At 48.8% G+C, this 27,695-nt stretch overlaps 2 protein-coding genes and 1 long non-coding RNA gene across 3 annotated transcripts in view; 1 reads left to right on the forward strand and 2 right to left on the reverse strand.

The window, feature by feature from the left end:
• FBXW8 (F-box and WD repeat domain containing 8) overlaps positions 1 to 24,465 on the forward strand; it is a 120,127-nt gene extending 95,662 nt beyond the window's left edge. The window contains exons 8-11 of the mRNA XM_043557699.1: positions 6,097 to 6,224; positions 20,780 to 20,953; positions 23,204 to 23,311; positions 23,751 to 24,465. Of these exons, the coding sequence (XP_043413634.1) occupies positions 6,097 to 6,224; positions 20,780 to 20,953; positions 23,204 to 23,311; positions 23,751 to 23,895 (555 nt within the window). The 3' untranslated portion in view covers positions 23,896 to 24,465. The remainder of the gene's footprint in view (positions 1 to 6,096; positions 6,225 to 20,779; positions 20,954 to 23,203; positions 23,312 to 23,750) is intronic.
• Positions 125 to 3,660, reverse strand: LOC122470900 (60S ribosomal protein L39-like). Its single transcript, XM_043559155.1, has 2 exons — positions 3,637 to 3,660; positions 125 to 367 (listed from the first exon to the last, which is right to left on the reverse strand). The coding sequence occupies exons 1-2, from the start codon at positions 3,658 to 3,660 to the stop codon at positions 125 to 127; spliced, it is 267 nt and encodes an 88-aa protein (XP_043415090.1).
• LOC122470272 lies at positions 16,599 to 20,624 on the reverse strand. The gene is made up of 2 exons (XR_006293878.1): positions 20,358 to 20,624; positions 16,599 to 19,405 (listed from the first exon to the last, which is right to left on the reverse strand). It is a non-coding gene; the product is annotated as an uncharacterized LOC122470272 (long non-coding RNA).
• Positions 24,466 to 27,695: the final 3,230 nt, after the last annotated feature.

Here is a 27,695-nt window from a genome sequence, read left to right on the forward strand (position 1 = left end):
TTTTTTTCCAATCAAAAGGTCTCACATATTTCTTACTGAGCCAACCTACTGGTGCAGAGGCACAGTAACAGACAAAAATCATTTCCCCGGTAAAACAGGTCTATTGTTCAGGTCGTAGGGATGACTACAGAGTGAAAGGAGAGGAACATGGGGCCTCACGCAGCATTAATGTGTGTGCCATCTCATGTGCGATCCCTTGTAGATGCAGCTTGGTTCTTCTCCAGTGTCTCCTCTTGGAGTTGTACCTGATTTTATTACCGGTTTTTATCTGAATCCACTGGGGAATAGGATGATTCTGCTTTTGTTCCTTGGCCATGAATTGCTTGATCCGGAAAGTCTTGTGAGAAGTCACGGAGACAACCGTCAACTGCCCACACCACAATGGCGGAGAAAAGGAAAGCAATTTGTAGGTTTCCTAAGGGGCCTGGGTTGAGAGGATCTTCCTCCTGAGAAGACCCTGCCAGCTACCAGGAGACCTGTTACCAACCTGAAAATACTTCAGTTACCAGGCTAGGGGGCTTTGGGGCCTTGAAAGTAGTTTAAATGTCTATTTATTTATTTTTGAGAAAGGGAGAGAGAATCCCAAGCAGGCTCCAGACTGTCAGCACAGAGCCCTATGTGGGCGGCGGGGGGGGGGGGGGGGGGGGGGGGGGGGGACTCTATCCCGCCAATGAGAGATCATGACCTGAGTTGAAATCAAAGAGTTGGACGCTTGACTGACTGAGCCACCCAGGTGCTTTGGGCCTTACAGGTAGTATAAATTTAAACTGTGAACCTGGGTGAGGGCAGACCCGGGGCAAACAGTTTCCACACTGAGTTGAACCTGAGGCAGAAACGAGTTTCCAGAGAGGCTCTATTTGCCAATGGATAGGCTTCTCCACTGGTCTGATTTTTACTGAGCGTACCCGTCCGTACGAGGGCCCCAGCAATAGGCAGACATCTCAGTTCTGGTGTTTCCACTTGGTGCTGGCCAGAAACCGTGCCTCTTGTCTCCCCGGGCTCCTGGGCTCCTGACATTGGCAGATATCCTCAGAGCAGCCCCTGACATGAGTGCCCCTTCCTTTTCTGGTTTTAGCGCCCTCTTCGTTTTTGGCTCCTCCGAATTTCTCTGATTTCTCAGGAGTTAAACAGAATGTTTGAGGAATATTTAATAGACTGAATCTTATGCAGCATTTTCAGTGTTTGTAAACAGGAGGGTTTTCCCCATATTCTAGTCTGCTGCCCTGTCAGAGAAAACCTTAGCCTGGCTACAGTTGGAGTGCTCTAGAATCTGGATGGTCTGGAGAGGGATCTGTGGAACCTCCTTCTGTTTTGAGTAGGATGAAGTAATTCTTTATATAAGCCAATAACGGGATTAGGCATCCAGAAATGGGGGAATGCGTCAAGCAAAAAAAGGTGTATCTGCGTATTTATCGTGAACCAGACTGTGGTTACCAGATTTGCCAATGTACCAATCAGTTCATCTCCAAGCACATGCTGGGCCCTTGATCAGTGCTGCAGGAATGAATGATAGGATTTCTTCCTTAAGGAACTTAGGGTCTGAGTCCGAGGCAGTGTTCTATGGCATGTGGCATGGCGCTTGGTAGCACAGCCTCAGCTGGCCTGGCCGAACCAGTTTCCGGTGTTTGAGAACCACGGGTCCGAGAAAAGAAGCTGACGTGCCGTTCGAGACGGCACCCCGTAAACAGCAGCTGAAGCGTGTAGACAGTAAATACCTTCATTACCGACGAGAGGAGATGAACTCTGCCAAAGGCACAGAGAGAGCACAAAATAAGCTTCCTTGGGGTGGAAGAGGAGAGGACGTGAGAACTGTTTGCTTTATGCCCTAGAATTCGGCTTCTTACCATGACTTTCTCCCCTCAGAAGAGCAAAGTATGTGTGGTAGTGGTGGGGGCGGGTTATTAGGGAATCAATAGAGAAAAGTAGGTAGACTGTCATCTCCAAAGATTTCAGTCAAATACCCACCCCCATGCCTTTTATCTTGGACTCTCTCAGCCTACCATCTGCCAACCTTCCGCTCTCCTTGTCCCTTCCCCTTCTTAAAATAGCAGCAGAGGGGGTGCCTGGGCGGCTCAGCCAGTTAAGCATCTGACTTCGGCTCGGGTTGTGATCTCAGTTTGTGGATTCAAGCCCCGTGTCGGGCTCTCTGTCAGCCCGGAGCGCACTTTGGATCCTCTGTCTCCCTCTCTCTCTGCCCCTCCCCCACGCAGCAGACAAGTGATCTTTAATTCCCCATGCTTTTGAAAATGCCACTGTCTCGTAAGGAAGGCTTCTGACCACTCCTCACTTTTTGGGAAAGGCAGTGCTGCGGTTCCGAGGAGGCCAGCCAGCTGCTCAGGTGGGTGTTGGAGTGATGCCTTTGACAGAAGTGTATGAGGAGGACTTACTGTTTTGGTAAGTTTAAAATCAAAACACAGACGGAGTTCCTTTCTTCATTCATCAGTGTGTGACCAAAAGTCGGGGACCGCGAGGCTCTGTAATCTCTTCGTAGTGATTCCTGTATGCAACTGGGTGCTGTTTCATGATGAAGGTAACAGCGTGCCCACATTTAGGAAACCTCTGCCGTGCGATATTCACTTCTTACTAGGTGGGTGAAGGACCTCGCCCACTGCAGGGACAGTAGCCGTTGGTCAGCTCTTGTCTTCACGCTTTGATAGGAAGGCCAGTCCTGGGCACACTGAGTGTTCCGGGTCACACTGGGGTATCCCAGATGCTGGCCCCGTGGCCGCCCCCCACTTCCTGATTCTACCCTGCCGCCCCTGCCATTACAACACCAGATGCTAGGATGTGGCTGTAAGGTGGGCCTCCTCAGAGAGGTGGGTCCCACATATCGAGGAGCAGGACAGCCGGTGGCCGTGCACCAGCTGGTGAAGAGGCGGCTTGTTGCAGCTGGCAGCAGGCTGAGGCCTCCACGTGTCACCCACCGTCCCTGTTCATTCCAGTACCGTCTGCAAAGAAGATGATTGATAAATATTTGTTGCAGTAACGAAGTACGTTATTTTGTCTAAAAATTTATTAACAGCCCAAATAGCCATCAATACGAAATTACACATCCATAAGAAATTCTATGCAGGCATTAAAAAGAACAAGATTTACCTATAGATACTAATGAAGAAAGGACTCTCCTGTTGTTTAAGTAGGAAAAACAAGTTATAAAACAATAACCCCATTCAGGGAAAAAACAGTTTTACACACACACACACGCACACGTAGAAAGGCAAGGCAGACCTGTGTCAGAAAAAGTCTAGCAGTATATACACCGAACTGCTGAAGTGTAGTTATTTCTGAGATTGACCTACAGAAGGTTACCACTCCTTATTTAATTCTGTTGTGTTAGAATTTGTTACAAGATCTATTACGTTTGAAATCAGAAAACAATTTTTTTTAAGAAAAGAATTTCAAAGAAATCTGAATAGCTGACAGAATTTAAAGTTTGGATTCTAAGACCAGGATTTATGAAGATATTTTAAGGTTTTTACGAGGAGAAGGAAAAAACACAGAAAAAAACTTTCTGCTGAAGTTCTTTGTCTATGGTGTTTGCTTCCATCCAGTGCCCTCTCGATCTGCCTGGAAGCCAAAGAGCAGGGAGGGCCACCCAGTGTCCTGCGACTGTAACACCGCACATCCTATAGTTACCTCTGCAAAATAGCTGTTGGTCATTGTAGATAATTCTTAAAATAAAAATTTGCTCTGTAATCACTATGTAGGCTCTTCTGCAACCTTCACTTGGTACTTAAAAGGAAAAATCCCCAGCAGCATCTATTGATTTGGCGGTCACATGAATGCAGAACATTTTCTCCAAGATTTTAGCTCTGGGTAGTATTTTCCTTCTTTCTAGCATATCCATACACCTCTGAGAGGGAGTCAAGTGGCCATGGGTTGAGACTCACCCAACTAGGGCAATAAAGAGAAAAATTAGTCTAATGCATGGTCTTAACAAGAGGGGGAGTGTGAGCATGAATAATTAATCTCACTAGTCTGTGGCAATCAGATAAAATGAAGTCCCATTTGCTCAACCTTATTAAAAGAGAGAGAGCGTGGGAGGGAGCGAGCAAGGGAGGGAGAAATGGTAAAGGTCGTTAAGGGACTTTTAACATGGAAAGAACCGCCTCAGAGATGGGTAATGTGTTTTCTAATCTCTGTGGTCTTTAACTAACCCTAATGGTAAAGGTACTCTTTGGATATTCTGATTCATTGAATTATTAAACATCTCAGAAAATACTTGACTCTTCGCTATGAACTTTGGTGCCTTTATGATGAATTTGCAGTCTTTCTGGAGAGGGATCAGAGTTCCCTGTGTCACTCAGAGATGACCTATCCACTTGTCAAAAATGAACTAGAAAAAGTAAAGATGGACCCAATACCAGATTTTAATTGTTAGGTTTACCACGGACCTTTGCACTTTTAAGGCTTACCTTCCTACGATGGAAGCGGAACTATTATAAAAACAAAAAGAAATTGAGTCTAACAACTCTACTGAAAGCTCTATTATGATACAGAAGTGTGGAAATTATGAGAGACCATGAGGTTGCTGTTTGAATTGTTTTTATCCTTCCAGGAATGGATTTTATGCAACTTTTAGGTTACTCACTATAGATAGATTTGATTACTTCTAATCAATATTACTTGCAAGAAGAACTTCTTTCGGATATTTTAGAATTGTTGAAATTGTTTTCATTTAAAATTGTTGGAATTTTCTCAAACTTCCTTTCAACTGCGTGAAAATGAAAATAAAATTTAGCTTGCTCTCTGTAGTCTTTATGATTAGGAAGGCGGTTTAAACTTTGAAATTGCCTCTTTCCTTTCAGCCTCTTTCCGGTGCTGCTCACAATAGTTAATTAATATTAGTCTTTTTTTTTAAACTGTGAAGCATTTCCAAAGGTTCACTTATTAGAAGTGTGTGTTGATGAAGAGATCGTGGTTTTCAAGGTGGAGACCCACAACCTCTCAGTACTGAAATAAGAATCTGTATCCTGATAATTGGTAATCGAATAGGTTGAGAAGAAAAAGATAGCACATTTCATTTTCACGTGTGTGAGAAGGGAGGAGAATGTATCTACAAAATATTAACATTAAAACTTCTGAGTTCAATAAATTTAACCACATGACCAACAGGATAGAATGCGTGTTCAGGGAGGGTGTGTGTGTGTGAGTGTGGGTGAATGAGGAGGCTTTTGAACTGTGAATTTGGGCAAGGGCTGTATCTTCAGTATTAACAACAGTGAATAATGCATAGCAAGCATTTCATGTTGATTCACTGAATTACTAAGATTTTTTGTTTAGTAAAAGACTTAAATATTCTTTAGAAAGATTCCTCATAAATGCTCCTTTTTTTTCTTTTTGCTGGAGAGATAGCACAGAAATGTTCAAATATGATGAATACCTTGTCTAGTGATCAAGGATACCTTATTTGCCTCTATACCTTATAGAACAGAGCCTCCTGAAATTAGCAAGTTGAGAGTGGCTGAAGAGAGAAATGTTTGGGAATGTTCATTATACCAATATGATTATACCAATTATATCAATAAAAAAATTTTTTTTTAATGTTTGGGAACAAGGCTTTGTGTTTTGGTTTGCAGTTTAACCTAAAGGAATCACTGGTCATGTAGTGATTAAGTGTCCGTCTTCCCGGAAACTTGTAGTGTTGTTTTTACCTTCCGGGATATCCACAGAGAGAGGGGAAAAATAAAGAGAACACAGGCTGGCTCATCTGCAGACAGCAGAAAATCAGAAAGCGGCTTCTCAGCAGCCAGTGACCCTTGTTTTCTCTGCTGCTTTTTCTGGCTTAGGAAATTGGGATACCTCATATCCCCATTTGGCATTTTCTTTTGTGTCCTAGGATTTTGCACCTTGGCCTGAGGAATTCTTGGGATGTTCTTTTGTTTTCTTTTGCGTGTCCTTTTGTCATTCCAATAGCCATATCCCTACACTGTCACTCCTTGGAGAAGGTAAGGACATTAAGCGGCAGATCCTGTCCCTTATAAAAGGAGCTGGGGAGTAACAGTGGCCCTGCCCTGGGCAAGGCTGCAGTGAGAGGTGTTGCATGTAGGCCTCCTGTGTGCAGCTGCAAACCCACGCGTCTTCCTTCCTTCCCAGATCCTGGTGTACAGCCTGGAGGCAGAGCGCTGCCTCTCGAAGCTGGGTAACGCGCTCGGGGATTTCACTTGCGTCAACCTCAGAGACAGCCCTCCCAACCTCATGGTCAGTGGCAACATGGACAGGAGGTAAGTGTGAGCGAGGAGCCGCGTCTCGTAGCCACGGGAGCTCCTGCCGAGGCTTTGCCCCTCGGCTCGGCGCCACTGTTCTCGCTCATTCCCTCTGCTGCTCACACCGCTGCGTGCTCGCTCCACAGCCTCGCCCGCCTCAGCTCAGCCCTGATCCTTAAATACCGCCCCTGTGAACGTGGAGAACAAAGTCTTGCATTAGGTAATAGTTGGACAGAGCTGGGTCTCCGCCTCATTTCTGAAACGCTCCGGGAAGGTGGTCTTTTCAGCCATTTGGTGGACACAGTTGGTAGAAGGTCCGGTGAGACCACTTGGAATATCTTTTGTTCCCCTGCTGCAAAATTTGTTTGGCATTTAAAAGCTCACTTTCTAATATTAAAAACAATAACCTAAGGGCTGAATCATGTTCAACAGAATAGGGTTGCCTGCCAAATGATGTCAAGAGTGTATTTCAGAACACTGTGGTGTCCCTCTGGTGATGGGGGGAGAAAGGGACTTGATGGGAACAGATTCCAGTTTCTCTTTAGCTGATTAGCAGTCTTCTCTTTAACGCTTTGGCTTAGGGAGTCGGATTTTCCTGGTACAGGGTCCAGTGCCAGCCACGACGCTCCAGGAACCATCAGCACGAAAGGATTAAAGTGTTTGAAAAGACCCTCTGAGTCCAAATTTTAGGTCTTTTTCTCTGCCCATTCCCTCTCCCCCTTGTCTTTTCTTTTCCTTGTCTTTTTTTTTTTTCTTTTCTCTTTTTTTTTGGCTGGTTATCTGCCTTGTCTGATCCGGTGCCCCGAAGAGAGGTAGCATGGCTAGAGGCCAGGGTCTGCCGGCGCCCCCCTCCCCCGGCCCGGCCCCGGGCTGCAGGTGGTGGGCTGCTCGGTGGGGGGGATCGGATCGCGAGGCGGGCACTCCTGCGTGCCAAGTCCCAGACCTCGGCCGCACCCGCACCGCTGCAGCAGCTTGCAAAAATAATTATCATGTCAAATAATATTTTCAACTCCTGACCTTCACCCCTCTGCTACCCCCTTCCCCTAGAGCAAACAGATTATGTGAGTGTGCTCTATCGAAAGAAAATTTTTTTCTCGAGGCTTCCTAAAATGGCTGATGATTTCTGAGCTCGAGAATTGAACTCCTCAGTGTAGGTCCCATTTTTCTATTTCAAAACAAAACAAAACCAGGCTTGATAAGCGGCCCCGCGTGAGGCACAGCAAAAGAAACCAATCAGTTTGTAGTTGTACTCCCATGTTTGAGTTTGTAGACTGAGCTGTACAAAGGCTCCAGGCTTATCTGATAGGATCTCCCTCCAGGGCCCTAGTAGCTACTAACCGTTTTCCAGGAGAGCGAATGCAGAGGGCTCCTGCGGGCGTCCACATGGAAGGGTTTCGGACTGTAGCTTATGCTTCAGAGTTTGTTTACGGCGTGAGCATTTAGGTAGGTGTTCAGCTACATCTCGGCTCACAGGACAGCATGGTAGTGTTCCAGAGAAGAGACGGCTCCCTTCTGCCTGACTTAGCCGAGTCGGTTGTAGGGCAGTTAAAGCCAGGTTTTCCTGACCCTTGTTGGCTGAACAGGATCCTTGTCAGTTAGGAGACCTACAGACTTCAGACTCTGTAAAGCTGAATTTTTCCCCTAGAGCAAGGCTGTCTGAGGGGCTAAAGGCCCTGTGTAAAATGGCTCTCTGGTCGGTCGTTCGTTTTTCTTTCTTTCTTTCTTTCTTTCTTTCTTTCTTTCTTTCTTTCTCTCTTTCTCTCTTTCTCTCTTTCTCTCTTTCTCTCTTTCTCTCTTTCTCTCTTTCTCTCTTTCTCTCTTTCTCTCTCTCTCTCTCTCTCTCTTTCTCTCTCTCTCTCTCTCTCTCTCTCTTTCTTTCTAAAAAAATTTTTTAATGTTTGTTTATTTTTGAAAGAGCACAAGCAGGGGAGAGGCAGAGAGAGGGAGGGAGGGAGCGAGACACAGAATCCGAAGCAGTCTCCAGGCTCAGCACGGAGCCCAACGTGGGGCTCAAACGCACGAACCGCGAGATCATGACCTGAGCCGAAGTCAGACGCCCAACCGACTGAACCGCCCAGGCACCCCTCTCTGGTCATTTTCAAGTGCAGATTTGACCATGTTAAGCCTGTTTTATTAGGAAACGAATGTTATGTTTTTTGTTTGTTTCTTAATCCCCTGTCTCTGTGGGGTGAAAGGAACAGACTAGTGGTTTGGCGTTCAGGAGGCGGTGTGCAAGGTGGCATTTCATCAGGGCAGTCCTACAACTGCGTGCCAGCTGTTTGACCACTCTGCTGGTGACCATCATATAGGAGGTCATTCTCTGTGAAGCAGAAAAGCAGTGTAAGCACAAAGAATTTGAAACATGGGTGTTAAAAAATTATGTCTGGAAAAAGAAAAGAATAAAGAATGTAGGCTTTCAGATCGGTAGAGGGAAGTCGTGCGTGCATGTGTTTCCCCAAAGGCTTAATGAGCTATGAGTAGGATCTCACTAGAAATGCACACCCAGGCTCATACGGCTTATGTTTCATTTCAACAGAGGCAGAAAGGGGTCAAATACTATGAAGAGAACTATATGTAGTTCTGGCTGCCACTATAATGGTCAATGCACTTGTAAAAGCCTGGAACCTCCTTTTTTATATTTAAACTTAATCCTACTGCACTCTCTTCATACTCTATCAACAACCTAAGAGTGTAGTGGACTCTGAAGATACATGAAACTGTCCCAGGTTAGGACAAAAATAATTTTTCATTAACATAAGGAAATCAGCAAACATGGGTAGAATTTTGTAAGGAGCTTGGGGGAGGGGTGGGAAGCAGGGGGGACTGAGAGGCTGAAATTAAAAAGGAAAAAATAGCAGGGCACCTGGGTGGCTCAGTTGGTTAAGCGTCCAACTTCAGCTCAGGTCATGATCTCTCAGTTTGTGTGTTCGAGCCCCACGTTGGGCTCCATGCTGACAGCCTAGAGCCTGCATCTGATTCTCTATCTCCCTCTCTCTCTGCCTTTCCTGCTCATGCTCTCTCCCTCAGAAATAAGCATTAAACACACACACACACACACACACACACACACACACACACACGGAAAAAGCTCACCTAGCCTGTCACCCTGTCCACAAGAAGCAGGTTAGAGTCTGATGAAGTTGAAGAGAATGATTGCCTGGAAACAGCTCTGGTTGGATCATGCCTCTGCCTCTCCCCTGCTGGCAGAGAAGGGCTATAAAGCAGGGACAGAGTGAGGTGTGGCTCTGCACGAGAGTTTTAACACTGTAGATCAGTGACTTCTTCTGAACGCACCCTTTGTCCTTTCCTGGCAAAGCAAGAAGAGTGAGGAATAGCGGAGTACCACGGACACTCGCGTTCCTCCCCAGAGTGTCGGTCTAGCGCTCAGCGAGTGCCCACCACCAAGCTTTGTATTTACTCTGAGATGCCCTTCTCCTTTTACGTTTTCACCTCTGTGGAATCAGGACTTGCCGTTTACAAGGGCATCGTAAAACTGGCAGCGTTTTTAAATGTTACCCAAAGGAACGGTGCTTCTTACGATCAATGGTATTTTTAATTAAATGAAACTATGTATTTGTTCACTGAAGGCAAAAATGAACTAATGGCCTGGGAATGAGAACATTTATGAGAAGCTTGAATAGATTACCAAGAGGAAGACTGCAGGAAATAAGCCACGTTGTTGTTGTTGTTGTTGTTGTTTAACCTGTTTGGCGTTCACCGAGCATTTAAATCCGTGAATTTATGTCTTCTACAAAATTTAGAAAGTTTTCGGTCATTACTTCTTCAGATATTTTTTTTCTGCGCCCATCCCCTCCCCTCCTGGGACTCCAGCGATGTCAGAGTCAGACCTTCGGATACTGTCCATCAGCCACTGATGCTATATGTTCCTTTTCTTCCCTAAACTTTCTGTTCTTCAGACTGCATAAGTATCCATTTAATTTCAGGTTCGTGGCCGCCTTCTTTCCTCTGGCATCCCCATGTTCCTACTGAGCCCCTTCAGTGAATTTTTTATGTCAGATATTTTTACTTCAAAATTTCCACTTAGATCTCTTTCTCTGTTCAGAACATCATTCTCTCTTACCATTTTTACCTCTACTCCTTGGAATATAGTCACAGTAGCTGCTTTAAAAGTCATTGATGATTCCCCAAGTCTGGGTTGTTTTTTCCCATGAGAGCGGGTCACATTTTCCTGGGTGTGTGTGTGTGTGTGTTTGCAGGGGTGGGGTGGGGGGTATGTCAAGTAATTGAGGACTATATCCTGGATATTTGGAGTGTTACGTTGTGTCTGCTTTGGATCCTATTGTATAATCCTCTGGAGAATGTTAAGATTTTTGTTTTCAATAGGCAGCCGTCCTGGTTAAGTTCAGACTGGAAGTTCTGTCTCCTGTGGGTGGATATTCAAGTGTCCGCTCAATTTTCAAAGGTTTTTTTTTATGCCGCTCTCGCTCTGTCCCACACATATGCCACCCAGCTCCCCAGGGGTTAGTCTGAGATGGCAGTGGTCTTTTACTTTTTTAAGTTGAAATATTGGTTGACATATAATGTTATATTAGTTTCACGTGTACAACATGGTGATCAGCCGTTTTATCCACCTATCCATTATCAGCAGAATAAGGGTAGTTACCATCCATTACCATACAATATTTTTATAACATTCTGGACCGTATTCCCTCTGCTGTACTTTTCATCTCTGTGACTTATTTATTTCATAACTAGGATTCTGTATCCTCTTAGTCTCCTTCACCGTTTTGCTCATCCTCCCAACCTCCCTTTGCTCCGGCAGCCACGAGTTCATTCTCCGTATTTATGAGTCTGTTTCTGTTTTTGGTTTGATCTCGTTTTGTTTTTTAGGTTCCATATCTGTGACATCATATGGTATTTGTCCTTTTCTCTTTGACTTATTTCAGGTAGTATAATACCTTCTAGGTCCGTGCATGTTGTAGGAGGAGAGACTTCGTTTTTTGTGGCTGAGTAGTGTTCCATTGTATATACACACTACCTCTTTATCCATCCACCAGCAGACACTTAAGTTGCTTCCGTATCTTGGCTCTTGTAAATAATGCTGCAGTGAACATGGGGATGCCACGCATCTTTTCAAATTAGTGGTTTTGTTTTCTTTGGGTAAATAACCAGTGATAGAATTTTGAATATTTTTTTTAATGTTTGTATTAATTTTTGAGACAGAGTGAGACAGAGCATTGAGCGGGGGAGGGGCAAAGAGAGAGGGGACAACAGAATCTGAAGCAGGCTCCAGGCTCCGAGCTGTCAGCACAGAGCCCGACGTGGGGCTCGATCTCACAACCATGAGATCATGACCCGACCCACAATCAAGAGTCAGGTGTTTAATCGAGTGAGCCACCCAGGCACCCCCCTTGTTATTTCTCTTCCATACTAGCCATTCTAACTGGCATGAGGTCGTATCTCATTGTGGTTTTGATTTGCATTTCCCTGATGATGAGTGGTGTTGAGCATCTTGTCATGTGTCTGTTGGTCACCTCTGTCCTCGGGAAAAAATGTCTATTCAGCTCCTCTGGAGATGGCAGCGGTTTAAATCTTAGTTGAGATCGCACAGCCTTTGCTCCGCTGATTTGGATCTCACCTGCGCAGCTCAGAGATGAGCCTGGGATTCACGTCTGTGTAAGAGGCTTTCCTATAGTGCCCTCCTCTCTTCAGCCCTGCACTCTCCAGCCTTCCAGGTGCTCCTTGCCCTTGGGCCTCTCACCGGAAGAGGGGGTTTCTCTCAGAGTTTTACCGGCCTGCTTTGCTACCACCGTGCAACCCTGTGACTAGAGTCTGCCTTTGGGGCAAAGCAACAGAGAAAAGAGGGAGAAATCCCCACAAAGAACTTCCCCCCAACAACACCCACATTGTCGGGACTGCAGGGGCCCCTTTCCGTGGTTCTTCAGAAAGGTGGTGGGATTTTTTTGGAGCTTTAGCTCCTGTTGCACGCACAGCTCTGCTCTTGGAGCTCATGCCTGGGGCTTGGCTGTGAGCAAGAGGACCCCCGCGTGATCACTGCCTCCGTAGCCCGGCGTCTCGAGTTGACTCTCCAGAGTCTTCAGGTGTTTGGTTTTTGTGTTGCATCCAGAGGTTTTGGTTGTAGTTCAGCAGGAGACAGAGGTGGTAATGGGCTTTAGTTCCTCTTGGCCAGAACCAGAACTCCCATCTTCTCTTCAGTGATTTCAATAAAATAGTTGGCAGTCAGGGGCTGTGTCGAATGAGGCCCCTTCCCATTCTGTCTGTTGTTCTCAGTCTTCTCATCGGTGACCTGCTCATTCCCCGCCATGAAACCGGGGATCTGGAACAGAGCAGCTCATCAGTGCTCTGCAGGGAGGATCTAAATAGGATGTGGTGGTGAGGGCCTAGGTCAGGTTGGTAGTGGGTTGTCAAGGCAACAGTACTGCACCAACAATTCCCACTGCTTTTTTCTCCCTGTAATCTCAAGATTATTTAAATTTTTAGCAGCTTTATTGAGATAAAATTCACATGCCTACAACTCACCAGTTTAAACTGTACAGTTGAGTGTAACATCCACAAGGTTGTGCGACCATCACCATCATCCCCATCTGTCTGGGACATTTCCTATAAATGGAATCCTATAAAATGTGACCCGTCGTGACTGGCTTCTTCCACTTGGCATGTTATTTCCGAGATAAACGTGTGTTGTAGCATGAATCACTACTTTATTCCTTTTTATGGACGGACAGTATTCATTGAGTGTGCCACATTATTCATTCATCAGTTAATGAACATCTGGGTTATTTCCACTTTCTGACTATTATGAAGACTGCTGTCGTCATTCAGGTACAAATTTTTGTGTAGACGTATGTTTTCAGTTTTCTTGGATACGTACTTAGGAGTGGAGTTCCTGGCTTATATGGTAACCCAACGTTTACCCATCTCGGGAACTTAGACGCCTTTTTTGAACTTAGTCCCTTTTTTGAAAGTGACTGCGCCATTTCACATCCTCACTGGCAGTCGGTGATGGTTCTCATTTCTCCACCGCCTGGCCCGTACTTACTCTGGTCTCTAATTACAGCCTAACGGGTATGAGGGGTAGCTCATTGTCATTTTGATTTTCATTCTCCCGGTGGCTGATGATGTTGAACACCCTTTCATTTGCTTTTTGGCCTCATCGGATAAATGTCCATTCAGATCGTTGGCCCATTTTTGAGCTGGGTTGTCTTTTTATTTATTGAGTTGTAAGAGTCTTTCATAGATTACAGATACCAATCCTTTATCAGATAGGATTTGTAAGTATTTGCTCCTAATGTGTGGGTTGTCCCTTCACTCTCTCAGTGGCATCCTTTGAAACACAATCGTTTTAATTTGAGTGAAGTTCAGTGTATCTGTTTTTTTCTGTCACCAGCACTGTTGGTGTCCTATTGAAGAAGCCATTTCCTAGCTCAGGATCACCACGATTTACTCTTCTGTTTTCTCTAAAGAGGTTTTCTAGTTTGGGCTGCTACAGTAAGGTCTCCAATGCATTTGGAGTTGATTTTTGTATGTTGTGAGGTAGGAGTAGTCTGGCCTCATTCTCTCACATGTGGATGCCCTGGTGTCCCAGCACCATCTGTTGAAAAGACTGTTCTTTCCCCCCATTGAACTGTCTCAGTACCATTGTTGAAAATCAACTGACCATAAAATAGGTTATTCCGAGTGTACTCATCTGATTAAAATTTAAAATCTACAAGGACATTAACGTAAGCTACATATTTCCATGTTTCCAGTTTGGGATCTTGTGCCGTATTATTTGGGCGTTCTGTGTTTCACCGTTACTGCTCACAGACCTCTTCAGGGCCATCCAGTGCTGGCCCAGCTGAGGAACGAGGGCCAGAAAGGTTGAGTGATCATTCCACGGGTCCTCCTGCTCTTCGTGGACACCGTAAGGGGGGGCTCTAAACCCCAGAGACATACAGCTTTTAACACACAGAGCTCTGAGCCGACCCTGGAGTTGGATCATTAAACTGGCTAGTTCTCCTTTAAAACTGCGTGTTCTTCTAGTTGCTGTTTCAAGTGAATCGTTCACCAGAGGCCATCAGTGGTATATAGACAAAGCTATTCATTTTGGCATATAAGGTGGTATGTAAGGTCCTCTCTAATAGCCCAAGTTCCGTGAGACAAAACAGAATCCTGTGATCTCTTTAAAAAAAAAAAAAAAAAAAAAAAAATATATATATATATATATATATATATAATAAACACACACACACACACACTTCCATTTTAAAGGTTTCTTATTTGTCCCGTCTATTTTCTGGATAGAAATCCAGCTTGAGGTCAGGTCCTTCTAAATGAAACTGCTGAGCCAGAGTCTGAATAGGCTTCATCTCTGCCATCAGCTACGGCTTGCCTTATTATCATACAGGACTATTTAATCCAAACCAATGGGAAGCGAGCCCCCCCTGCCCCAGTCAGAGAGTCTCGGAGCTTACTTCTGGCCCTGACAAATAGGAAGTTGTGGTGCCCTGCTCCCTGCTGTCAGCGAGCGAGCGAGCGGGGAGCGGGGCGTAAATGTTGTGTTTGCTCCATCTGTAAGTGTTAGAATAAGTTATTCAGAGCTCTTAGCACAGGACCAACCAGAGTGGGCCTCCCTCCCCGTTCCAGCACGTTTTCCTGCCCATCAGATGGATGCTCCTCTGCTGGAGTCTTTGGAAGGTTCTGGTGTCTTTTATTTTAATTGGCGGGCGAGAGCCGACTCCTACGGTGCGATTTTCATTAGAGAGGGGCTGGAGCGAGGGAGTGTTGGAACAGCCCTCCAAACCCAACCATGAATATTAAACATAACACAATTACAGCTTTCGGACCAATTATTTTTCTTTTCAACGGGCAAAATTGATGAAATACTCGCAGGATAGGAATTCACAATATCTACCGTTGGCTTCTTTTTGTCCCTGGCGTCGGTGGGCTTGGCGTTATGTTGTGCCCGTTTGTGGTGCTACCTGTGTCCCAGCATCAAGTCTTTGGTTGGAGCGCTGAATTTGCCAAAGCAGGCAGTTCAGGGCAGGGTGGCTCCGTCAGGCGTTCGAGGCAGACCCTGCTCTCCCCGTGGGAACGTGAATGGCTCGCGCGGACTCTGCCATTTCTCTTTCGACAAGAATGCAGAGGATGCCTCTCCCGGGAGATGTCCTATACCTGCTTTTCCTTTTTTCCTGGTGGGGGGGGGGGTGGTTCAAGTCCGTCTTGGCCGTTCTTGTTTTCCTTAGTGATGTAAAATACGCAAATGCTGCATCTTTTGGTGTATTTGTTTATTTTGTTTGGAGCCATCCATGCTGGTATCTAAATACAATAGGAAAACAGATGGCAAACTTTGAACTTCTGGACCGAATTTGTGTTTGCCTTTGTCTTCCTAACAGCCAAACTGTAAATTATGGAGTATAAATATTCAACAGAGGAGCTCTTTATGAAAATCACCACGGTGAAATGGACCCCTATTAACCAGATATCCGCTGACAAGTACTGGGGCTAGAATCTTCCTCTTCACGTTGCGGTTGGTAAGCGGTGCAGCTGTCGCCTGCTGCCAGCCTGCCTTTTCCAGGGGGTCCACCTTTTCTCACAGATGCCTCAAGTGGCTCTAAATGCTGATGGAGGGAGACCTTTGTCTCCCAAGTCTGCTCCACGCTGTCTGCATCTCGGGTCCAGACCCCGCGCCGGGGAGGGGGGGCCCGCGGGGCGCGCCATAGTCAGAGAGTGTGAGGTGGTTCCAGGCCCTCGCCCGTGTGCCAGGAGTACGGATTTCTAAACTCCAGGTTTACGTACAGGAGCGCGTGTGAGACACGGCACGGTTTGAACAGGAACAGCGTGCCTGTGCGGCCACCGCCCAGCCTACCCAGTGCCCCCGTCGTGAACGAGTCTGCTTCGCAAACAGCATGACGGTGCCCGCGACTAGAGGGAGCGGGCACCTTTACTTCGTCCCGCTGTCTCCACTCCTCCCCGCCGTAACTGCTGTTACGCATTCAAGTGCGTCCTTCCAGCATCTTAAACAGGTAACCTGCACGGTCAGAAGCACGATACAGAGGGAGAAGCGACGTTTCTGGGCACTTCTCTTCCCCAGCAGCCTGGTCCTCCTCCTCGGTCAGCGTTCTCCGGAGGGGTCTGTACGCACATGCGCGGAGATGTTCTTCCCCCGCCCCCGTGCCCTCCGTGTGTAGCAGTGGCTTGGTGACAGCTCCCCTCCCATGGTAGAGACCGGGCACGGCCACCGTGTGACCGCACCAGCAGTGACCGAGCGAGGGCCGTCCGTGTCCATTCGCACTCGTGCCTACGCCACGGCGTCCCGTGGCTCCCGCCACCCTGCTTGGCGCTCGAGAGGTGATGCGTCTTTCCCTCAGGTTGAAGGCCTTTTGTCTTCTGCACTTGCCCCCTTTAGTAAGCTACTCTTCAGTATGTCATTCGCACTTTGATGAGTGCCGAGCGTGAGCATGCGTGCCCTTCGTGAGTGCTAGAAACACGCCCGCCACTTACTATTCGAATATTGCCTCTTTGCAGTATGCTTTGTTTTCTCCGTCTGGAACTTCTTTTGGACACAGGCTGAACTGTCCCCTTCTATCATTTGTGTCTCCTAATCCGTTGGTCACATTTTTTATTTATGTGCACTCCATTCTAGGTCATCTTTCAGATTTATCGTCTAATCCACAAAGTCTTCCAGCCTATCTAATGAATTTAATTTCAGGGACTGTGTTTTCATTTACAGAAGTTTTACATAAGAATTTTTTTTAAGTTTACTTATTTCGAGGGGCACTTGAGTGGCTCAGTCTGTGAAGCATCAGTCTCAGTGCTGACAGCCTGGAGCCTGCTTCAGATTCTGTGTCGCCCTCTCTCTGCCCCTCCCCCACTCATGCCCTGTCTCTCTCAAAAATAAACATTAAAAAAAAATTTGAGAGAGTGAGTGAGAGCAGAGAGAGAAGAAAAGACAGAGAGTCCCAAGCCGGCTCTGTGCTTTCAGCCCAGGGGTTTGAGCCCCACGAACCATGAGGTCATGACCTGAGCCGAACCCAAGAGTCGGATGCTTACCTGAGCCACCCAGGCACCCCTCGTTTATAGAACTGTGACTTTTGTGTGTGTGTGTAAAGCAGGAATCTATTCCCACCCCCTTTGGGTGGGCCCAAGTCTTACCTTCTTGCTGTGTTTTGGGAAGCTCCAACCCTACCCGTAGTTCCTGAGGTTGGCACCTGGCAACAGACTCACCCCACCCCACATGCGTGCCGGCAACTGAGACACCGAGCAGTGCATTTTCAGGGGTGTAATTTATCTGGGAGTATTAAGTGACTTTCAGTGGGAGGGTCAGGAAATTGTCTGAAACAGAAACCCCATCTTCTAAAAACCGTGCTAATGGCCTTGTGTGGCCATGTGTATTTGTATGTGTATATTAGGTACAGCCTAGATAAAATTCCTAGCAGCGAAACTGCTGGGTCAGAAGCGAAGTATATTGTTGCTGGATATTGCCAGAACACTCCCCGAAGAGGGGTGTGCAAGTGTGTGTCTATCCAGGTCTCTCCAGTGTGGAGGGTCTCACGGGGTGGATTACCAAACTTGATCTCTGCTGGGTAGACAGGTAACCGGTGGTATCGAACTGTAGTTCTAGTTCTTAATTTTTCTCATTACCAGTGAGCACATCTCACACATGTTTTAAAAGCCATTAGTAATTTCGTGTTTTTTCTTAGCTTTTATTTTAATTTCAGGTTGCCCATCTTTACTTTCAATTTGAAGGAATTTTTTTTTTTTACAAGAAATTAGCCATTCCTCTCTGATGCATACATTTTCCCCAGTTTATCATTTGCCTCAACTTTGATTTTTCTCCCCTCCGTGGGAAAAATTTCAATACTTTCATCAATATTTTTGACTTCTGGGTTTATGTGTTTAGAAGGGCCTTCCCTATTCTGAATATTCTTGGCCGTTAATTATGTTGAACTCTTTGAGCCACCTGTAATTTATTTTGATGCAGTGTATATGGTAGAGATCCAAGTTGAGAGAGCTAATTGCTCTCTTAAGTGGGATCTTTGATTACATTTTTAAAACCAGTGGTTGGTTTTAAGACAGCTATTGATTTTGACGTATTAATTTCATTTGATTCTGAGTTATTACTGAATTATCTTTGGCTGTCATCTCTAATTTGTCCCCTTCTCATTTTGTCTTTTATCTAATCGTGTCTGGTTTTTTTTTTTTTAAATGTTTATTTTTGAGAGGGTGCAAGCCGGGGAGGGGGATGGAGGGTCCCAGCGGGCTCCGCACTTGACGGCAGAGAGCCTGACGCGGGGCTCAAATTCACGAACCTCGGGATCGTGACCTGAGCCACCCAGGTGCCCCTAATTGTGTCTGTTATTAAACAATGGGAAGTATTGGTAAAAACGGATCATCGTTTTTTAAAGCCTTCGTTAGAAGGAAGTGTTTTGTCTCCTCGAATTTCTTTTCAGCGTTTGTGGAAACGACCGTGTGGCTTTCCCCATTCGTTGTAGTCACGTGGTGAACTGCAGTAGATTCCTCGACAGGTTCTGCTTGTGGGCAGCACATGGCTCTGGACCCTGCTGTACTGTCTTGAGGTCTGGCATTGACCCAGACCCAGCGCCGCCTCTCACACTGGGCCGATCGGCAGGGTCTGGGTGATGACAGGATGCTGGCCTCCCATCAAGCTCGGGGAAGCGGTTTGCTCCTTCTTGTGCTGGGGAGCCGGGTGCGCGGCCTCCAGGGTGTGCCTGTGTCGCTCGCTTGTTCCAGGGACCGTTGGCTCCCTTGAGAGCTTTCCCCGTCTGCTCATTGTTACTTTTTCTATCCTCGGGGGTCAGTTTGGGTAATTCCCAGGAGATTGAAGAAAATCGGCTCAAACCTGAGTACATAGTGACTGAAGAAACCATTATTTAAAAAAAAAAAAAATTAGGTCCATGTAGGTTTTTCCTGTCCAGGCAAGTTTTATCAGACACTTACTAAACTGTCTCCATCATTATAAAGCTTTTCCTGCTGCAGTCCACCTCTCATCCGTAGCACATACTGAGTTGGAGGTACTTGGTGATCCATTCGGAGCCCTTCTTGCTCCTAGGTGGGTTCTTCCCACATGCAGTCTGTGACTTCGCAAAGCCATCTTCTCGAGCCACGCTGGAGTGTTTCATGCATCCCTCTGTGTGCTCCCCCCACAGTCCTTCCAGTATTTTGCCACGTCCCTTTCTTTTCGAGAGATCCACAGGTAGCAGATTTGGGGTCCTTTTCTGTTAAAAAAAAAATCTTAATTACGCCTTCGAACTCGGTAGGTCCACGAGGTATAGAAGTTTTGGTTCAAACTAATGTTCCTCAGAACTCTGCATACCATTGATCTGGTGCACATGCTCATAACTGGGAGTGGAGGACCCAGCGGGTTTCAGACCCTCTCTGCGCACCACTTGTCTAGACCACACTTACCATGCTAGCATTAGCTGGGACTGGCCTCCTGCTAGACACTGGGTCTTTTACTTTTTGACTTGTAGCAGCGAGGCTGTTAAGTTCACCTGTACTGAAATTTTGCCCCTTTTAATTTTTGCTCTGTGGCTTTTATTTCAGGAACCGTGTTGGTGTTTTGCCACATAAGGGATCTGTCTCGTTTATCCATGTGTGGAAATGCAGCATATACTTAAACAGTCATTTTTTTTTAACATTTTTTAAAATTTATTTTTGAGAGAGAGGCAGAACACTAGCAGGGTAAGAGCACAGAGAGGGAGACACAGAATCCAAAGCAGGCTCCAGGCCTGAGCTGTCAGCATAGAGCCCACACCAGGCTTGAACCCAGGAACCGTGAGATCATGACCTGAGCCAAAATCAGGAGTCGGACGCTTAACCGACTGAGCCACCCAGGCACCCCAAGCAGAGTCATTTTTAAAGAGGTTCTTAAATTCACATTATTACAAGGCAAGTAATTATTGTGGGACTTCAGATGAGTGGCAGCCAAGTGTCCACATATTCTTATCGTGATTTTATTACGCTTCATCAACTACAGACACATCGCTTTCCAAATTTCGACAAGAGGGTGATAACATTTAAAAGTCAAGTTAAATTCAACCCCAGAAAAGTGTCATTTTCCCAAGCGGGTAAGGGTTTGGGTTACAGACGAGTGTGGCCGGTTTACCTCCTGCCCTTAACAGAATTTGGTGGTACCAGCAAAACTCCTGGGCTGGGCAGTAGACTTACCACTGGGTCAGCCTCCTCGGTCCCGTGTGGTCAGAGTTGAGCTTTCCTGTGTGTGGACTCCCGCTCAGGGCAGGTGTCTTCCCTGTTGAGCAGAGAAAGCATGTGTGACGGGTCAGCTGATATAGTTGTCTTGAGTCTATCTTGTTCCGGGGGCTCTTAAATCATTCTGATTAGACAGTTGTGGGTACTGTAAACTCGTTCATTTCTGTCGCACCCTCGCATCCTATGACCATGTACTAATAAGGAGGTAAAAGTTCTATATCAGTATGAAGATGTTGGCGCACAATGGTTTTTTTGTTTTTTTTTAATGTTCTGGCACAAGATTGTTGGGCATCGACCAGCACAACCAAGGATGAACCCGTCATTTCGGGCCTTAACACGAATCCCATTTCTCTTCTCTGTGCTTCTCTCGGGCCTTCCAGGGTGAGGATCCATGACTTCCGCACTGACAAAATCGCCCTGTCGCTCTCCGCCCACCAACTGGGCGTCTCTGCAGTGCAGATGGACGACTGGAAAATCGTCAGTGGAGGCGAAGAAGGCCTGGTCTCGGTGTGGGACTATCGGATGAACCAGAAGCTGTGGGAGGTGCATTCCAGGTAACTGAACGGAACAGGAGCCGTAGGGGTAGCAGGCCGCCTCTGAGCCAGTTCCTTGTGTCACCACACCGTCCTCAGCGTAACCGAGGAGCTGGCTGGGGTAAGTTCCTCTCTCCATTTCTCAGGCGAGGAACCTGAGACCCAGAGACGGCGCTGGTCAGTGGAGAGGTGGTTCTACTCACGCCGTTAAAGCTGCCGTGACTTACACCCAGCCAGGGTAGGCAAGGCCTGCTGGGAGTCCCCAACCGCATCCTCCACTCTGGAGTCCCAGCATGCGGGACCTTGATTGTCCATTTCTTGGACTTGCTTTCCACTGTTTAGAAGGGCCCTAGGACTGCAAGTAGTCAGGCTTCAGCTAAGGAGGGAGCAGTGTGGCCTTTCATTATCCCAAGTGTAGGTGGGGGGCCTCACGGATGTAGGCAGATAACGTTAAGGATGCCTAACAGGTAGAGGCAGCCGTGCCTGGAGCTGACTTGAGGCCGTCCCCCTTTACCCTGCCACAGCCACCTGGCCCTACATGCCACCAGTTGGGGGGCAGGGAAAGAGGAGGGCCTTCTTCCCAGCTGGCCCAGCACCACTGTGAAGGCACATTCTGCGACGTGGACTGGGAGAAGAAGAGGAAGAAACACACAGACGCCGAGCCCACAAATAGAAATTTCAAGTCCCAGTAAGAGAAGGCAGTACAGTCCAGGCCCGGTACCAGCCGTGGCAAGGTTAAAACAGGAATTGGCTGCTTCTTAAAAGACAGGGGTGGCTAGTGCTTGCTCCCTCCGGCAGCTTCTATCAGACTACACCGTCTGGCTCTGTCCAGCCCTGTCTTAGCAAACAGGTGCAAAAGCCCTTTTCCTGCTTTCTGTGGTGATACGAAGAGTTGCCACCAGGTGGTGCCGAAAGGCCACTAAACGTCCTCCATGGTGGCACCTCAGGAGGAGGAAGCCCTTTTAGTGCTTGGACGAGCCGGCTCAGCCTCTCCTACTAGCACAGCTCACTGCAGCTGGGGCCCTGGGGGGCTGCCACCCTCCCGTCCCGCTTTCCAGCAGCAGCGCCGCCTGTTCACTAGGGCCGGACTCCAGCAAAATCTCGGTTTCTCTCCCGGAAGAGCTGTGTTCCCTTTGACATATCATTCAAGCGAAGCCACAGTCAGTGAGGTCGTCCTCGCTGCCGGTTAGTGGCTTGGGCCACCTGGCAAGGTCCCCATGTCCACCAGTGAAGGGCTGGGCCCCACTCTTGAGTGTCCTACCTGGAGCTCGTGTGCTCACCAGGTCCTCGCCTGCCTTGCGTGCAGCCCGTCTGGGTCCTCTCGAGCCTCTGGTCCGGCCCCGCGGTACAGCAGAGCCTCTCCCTCCACACTCAGCCCGCTCTCCCTTGGCCCCACCTCGCCGGGCCCCTAGTGAAGTCTCCCAGACATGCTTACTGCTGGTTGGTGCCCCGAATCCTGGACTGGCGGGGCCAGGTTCAGATTCCCCTGGACTTTCGATACGGAGAAGAGAATGCTCTGTTCTGGCCAAGAAGCCAGCCCCTGCTCGGCCTGCACAGAGTTTCCCTCATCTCTGCCTTTCTGCAAGGGCCTGGCTGATGGGCTCAGTGCTGAAGCCTGTGTCCCATCCTTGGGGCTTGTGACATCTTTCATGCTCTAGAAACCTTGGTTTCATTTTGGGGGAATGCACTCTTACATTCTTAGCTAGTTAGGAAACCTCTGATAGCAGGTTCCCGATCGCATTGGACATCCTTTACATCCTGTGGCTCCTGGCTTGGAGCTGTGACCAAGGCACTGGATAGAAGTGTTTAGAATGAACAAAAGCCTTTACTCCATCCATTGGTTTTAAGCTACGGTTGCTAAATTTTGCAGCACAAGAGCACAGAGTCCAACTATCAGTTGTAGCCCTCTCAAACGTAGGAGGAGGGGGCCTTTGATGGATCAGCCCCACACCCTGCAGAGGGCGAACCTGTCCAGGGCCGGCCAGCCAGAAATGGGGCTGTTCTCTACCACGTGCTAAAATCCTTCACGTCAAAACATACCAAGTTGGGTGGCCGGCCAGGAGACATGGGGGCACCCGGACTTGTTAACAGCAGTGCCCAGAGTACAGAACCAAGGCAAGCCTCTGCCCCTGTTGGGGGCCCGGGTTCCTCCCCTGTTCATGAGAAGCTTGGTAGAGGGTTCTAGAGCCCCTGTACTCTAAACTTCCGAACGTAGAGGGGGCCCAGTTTGGGGGGGCTTCCCTTTACCAGGTGCTCTCCGTTGTGTTCCAGGCACCCCGTCCGCCACCTGTCCTTCAACAGCCACAGCCTCATCACGGCCAACGTGCCCTACGAGAGGGTGGTGCGCAACACTGACCTGGACTTCACGGCCCACAGGAGGTCAGTGCGTGGGGCTGGCTTTGTCGGGGCTCAGAACACAGCATCTTGGCTTGACTGTGTTACTAGGACCCCTGGGCCACCTCGTCCCCGTCAGGGTCACCTCGTACCCCATCAGGTACGGCCATTGTTTTCACAGAAGCTGCGAACTTACGCGGCCGCGCAGCAAAGTGTGTGTGCATGGCGATGCTCCCGCCGTGGTTACGCTCCCGGTGACGGTGGCAAAGCCCCCTCCTCCTGCTCCATCTGCTGGGGGACTCCATTCCCAACCAGGGAGAGACCCCCGTGCAGGTGGCTCGGGTGACTGCTGGCCTCCCCTCTGTCAGACGCGGCGGCTTACCTGTCTCCAGTCCTGGGACTGCGTGTCCGCCATGCTGTCGGCCCGAAGGACGGGAGCGTTCACGGGGACCGTCCCGACGCATGCTGTCTGTGCTTCCTCTAGGCACCGCGGGCTGATCCACGCCTACGAGTTCGCGGTGGACCGGCTGGCCTTGCAGAGCACGCTGCCCGTCTGCCGTTCGTCCGCGGACCCCACGGCCGGCCACGGCTATGCCCTCGCGCTCGCCTTCCCCCAGGACCGGAGTTAGGCGCGAGCCTCCCTGCGGAGCGGGAAGAACCATGCCTGCCGGATTTGGAAACTGCCGGGGGGAAGAACACGACCCCCGGGTGCACTCGTCTGACCCCTACTTGCCTCGGCTGCCTTTGCCTTCCTCCGCTGCCTGTTCGTTTTTCTGTAGCTGCCTGTGGAAAGCGGGAGCCTGTCACGGCTTGTCTCGTCTGTTTTCTGGGTGCTCTGGTCCTCTTCTGGGGCTTTCTTACTCACGCTGCACCTCCTCCCCCCACCCCTCCACGTCCACCCTGACCCCATCCGGGCCCCTCTGTCCGGAGACCGTGTGGACCTCCCCCCACGTCTTTACACTACAGTCCAGGGCGCTGCTCACCTGCTGCCACCATCGTTCCGGTCTTCAAGCCCTTTCTCCAGGGGCAGGGGGAGGGGAGGTGCCTGAGCTGACACGGCCCCACCTCCCCTGGACCCGAGAGCACATACTCACTCGGGCTGGTCTGTGATGCCACCACCCGGTGTAGACTTGGGATCACAGGCCTGTTTCCTCCTAGTTCTTAACCATGATTCATAATTATATATTTATACAATTGCATTAAGGACTCTGTGGTCTGCTCTTTTGTCCACAACCTGTGATACAAAGTAGATTATTTTCTACATGTGCGTTGCATAAACAGCCATCCTCCAGGCAGGATGGAAGAGGAAGAGCTGGCGGAGAAACCGCTACCCTAAACCACGGCGCTACAGCAGGGCAACACCGGGGGGGGGGCACGAGTATGATAAACAGCCTCCATTTCCGAGGGAGGGGGAGGCCGAGCGGTCACCTTACAAAGGATGGAGACTGTGCAGCAGCAACCGCCCGGTGTCCCTTCAAAACAGCAAAGCAGAAACTGAGAGGACCATGAAGGGAAAGTCCATTCCCAGAGCGAGTGATCAATAAGGACTCCGAGGATTTACTTGGCGGAATTTACAAGCGTGATCCAATACGCGTATGTAGTTTGGGGCCTCTTTAAATACCCGTAGACCATGCACGGCACCTGAGTCCGTGTGAGGACCACAAAAGATGATCCCATCCAGGCCAAATTCCATGACCCCTGATGCAGTAAAATTAGATAAAGTGAAATACGTCCACCTGGAAATTCCAAATACTCCAGAATTGGTTTAAAGAAAAATGGAAATATGAACTCCCTAGACCAGGGTGACCATGACTGCACTGAACATCAAAACCCCCAGGACGAGGGCAGGGTGGACAGAAGCTGTGGCTTGAGTAGAAAACACAACAGGCCAAGATAAATGAATAGCTGTCACCTCAGAGACCTCAAAGGAGGGTGTTAAGCAAAGATTAAAAAACACATTGATGGGACAGAAAGCCAATAAATAGTAAAGTTTATCACAATGCCGGAAACCCCACGCTTGTACCCTTTTACACTGGACCAGCTTTTTTGAAAAGCCAAAATATACAAGTCTTGAAAAAAAAAAAAAGGAACAAGGGGCTTTTCAGGGCGACAACCTGCCCACGCTGACCCAAGAGAAAGGGACGCTTTCCTACCGTACCCGGGAGAAAATTGAGACACGTGTGCCATGACAGTCCCGGCCCTTCTGAGTTGTGAAGGTTTCAGTTTTTTCAGATGAATTCGGTCCACGTTAAAAACCGACGTGCAGGGGCGCCTGGGTGGCGCAGTCGGTTAGGCGTCCGACTTCAGCCAGGTCACGATCTCGCGGTCCGGGAGTTCGAGCCCTGCGTCGGGCTCTGGGCTGATGGCTCGGAGCCTGGAGCCTGTTTCCGATTCTGTGTCTCCCTCTCTCTCTGCCCCTCCCCTGTTCATGCTCTGTCTCTGTCTCAAAAATAAAACGTTAAAAAAAAAAATTAAAAAAAAAAAAAAAACCGACGTGCAGCTAGATAGGACGGGGGAACCGGGAAAAGCCCCGGCTGGGAATCCTCACTCAACCCGCAGGGTGACGCTGGCTTTCAGACCGCCTTCCTGGGCAGGAGCTTCATCAGGACCGCCTTCTGCTTCCTTTCAACCAAATTACTTCATAAATGAAGCCGGTCTGCAGTTAGCAGATGAAGGATTTTATTTACTCCTCATGTCATGTGCTGCTCTGACCCCCTAGTGACCTCGCTTTATAAGGTTTTCATCTTTCATGGCCTTAATGTAACTGGACCACCGGGTAAGAGACCTTTTTCTTCTAAGAAGCAGGCCCTTCCAATCCGATTTTCACCTCTCGTCTTGCAGACGCAGTCACCCGTCCTGGCTCCGCAGCCGTGAAAGGTAGTTGAAGAGTTGCAAAGAAGTCAGACCCAGAAAAATATACCGAAACTAAAAAATCGTTCCAAACTCTTGTCATTCGCGGCCAAAAGCTGGTCCGGCGTAAAATGGCACCACCACACGGGTTTTCTTACCTCCCCAGCCCGTTTATAACCTCTCCCCTTACGGAGAAGTGCCTGTTTTTTTTGCGGAGGAGGGTTTATCAGACCCAGACTCTGATCCCCAGGCACGGTAACCTGTGTTTGCTGCTACAAACTTTACATCCTGAAACGGGAAGGGACCGAATTCCTCCATAAATTCACATTTACCCGGTGACTTAAAACGCCTTGGCCCGTATCCCCCCACCCCTTCTGCTCCGCCCACCTCACCTGGATCCCTGTTGGCTCTTTTGAGGAAGCTTCTTTGCAGGTTCTGAGTTCGCAGGTGGATCATCTCCTTTCCTTCCTCCGTAGCTCTTCTCCTCCTCAGACTCTACCCCCTCCGGCTCCCCCGAAGACACAGGCAGCTCCTGTACCACCTGGGGAGCCAGAGGGCCCCACACCAGGGCTCTTGTGTCCTAGAACATCACCTGCCTTTTGCTTTCTACTTTTATCAACTGTCCCAATATTAAATTTTTGAAATTTGTTTCTTGCTCAAATGACCTGGCAAGGCCCCCGGCCAGCCGACCGTGGCACCTGCTCTCCCCGACCCCCGGTGCGCTCCGCCAGCAGGGCAGCCTGGTGTCGCAGGCCACAGGGGAGCGCGACCACCACTCACAGGGGTTCCCAGGCCAGGATCCAAGAAACCCACAAGATGAGGTGTGAAACCGGACACAAGCGTTAGGCAGGTTGGCTTTCGTCAGGTCGTGTAAGGGGACTGCCGAGAATCACTTCTCGACCACTGGATTGCGCCTTTTGAGCCAAGCTGCCATTGCGCAGCCAGTGATTTGTGTTTAAAAGCTACCCCGGGGGTGGCATCACCACCCCCAGGAGGCACAACGCTCTCCCTGGCTGAGGACTTCCCCAAGATGGGGATTTGGGTCTGTTGTGAAAGGAACATCTGATGGGGCGGCTCAGTCAGTTGGGCGTCCAACTTCAGCTCGGGTCAAGATCTCGCCGTTTGTGGGTTCGAGCCCCATGTCGGACTCCGTGCTGACGGCTCAGAGCCTGGAGCTGCTTCGGATCCTGTGTCTCCCTCCCTCTCTCTGCCCCTCCCCTACTCGAGCATAAACAACAAATTTTGTTTTTAAACTAGAGGCCCGGCATGTAGGGGATGGCATGCCGCTCTGCGTTTGAATGACAAGCACCAGCTTACTGCAGACAGACTCTGCTCACTGAGGAGGCGAAGTGGCTTCCCCTCATGAGGGCACAGCCTTCTCCTTAGAACCTCCTGGTGGCTTGCCATTACCGGCAGGTCCGTGACCACGGGCTAGACAGGTGCTGTCTCGCCCCCCGACTCGGGGCCTCTGCTTTGAGCAGCCACTGCGGCGGCCAGGAGCTTATGATGCCAGCTGGGCCGTGGCGCCGTGAGCCACGCAGACCTGCCCGCCTCGCCCTCGAGCCAGGCCAGACGGTTA

This window comes from Prionailurus bengalensis, chromosome D3 (genome assembly GCF_016509475.1).
Source record: "Prionailurus bengalensis isolate Pbe53 chromosome D3, Fcat_Pben_1.1_paternal_pri, whole genome shotgun sequence".
Classification (NCBI taxonomy): Eukaryota; Metazoa; Chordata; class Mammalia; order Carnivora; family Felidae; genus Prionailurus; species Prionailurus bengalensis.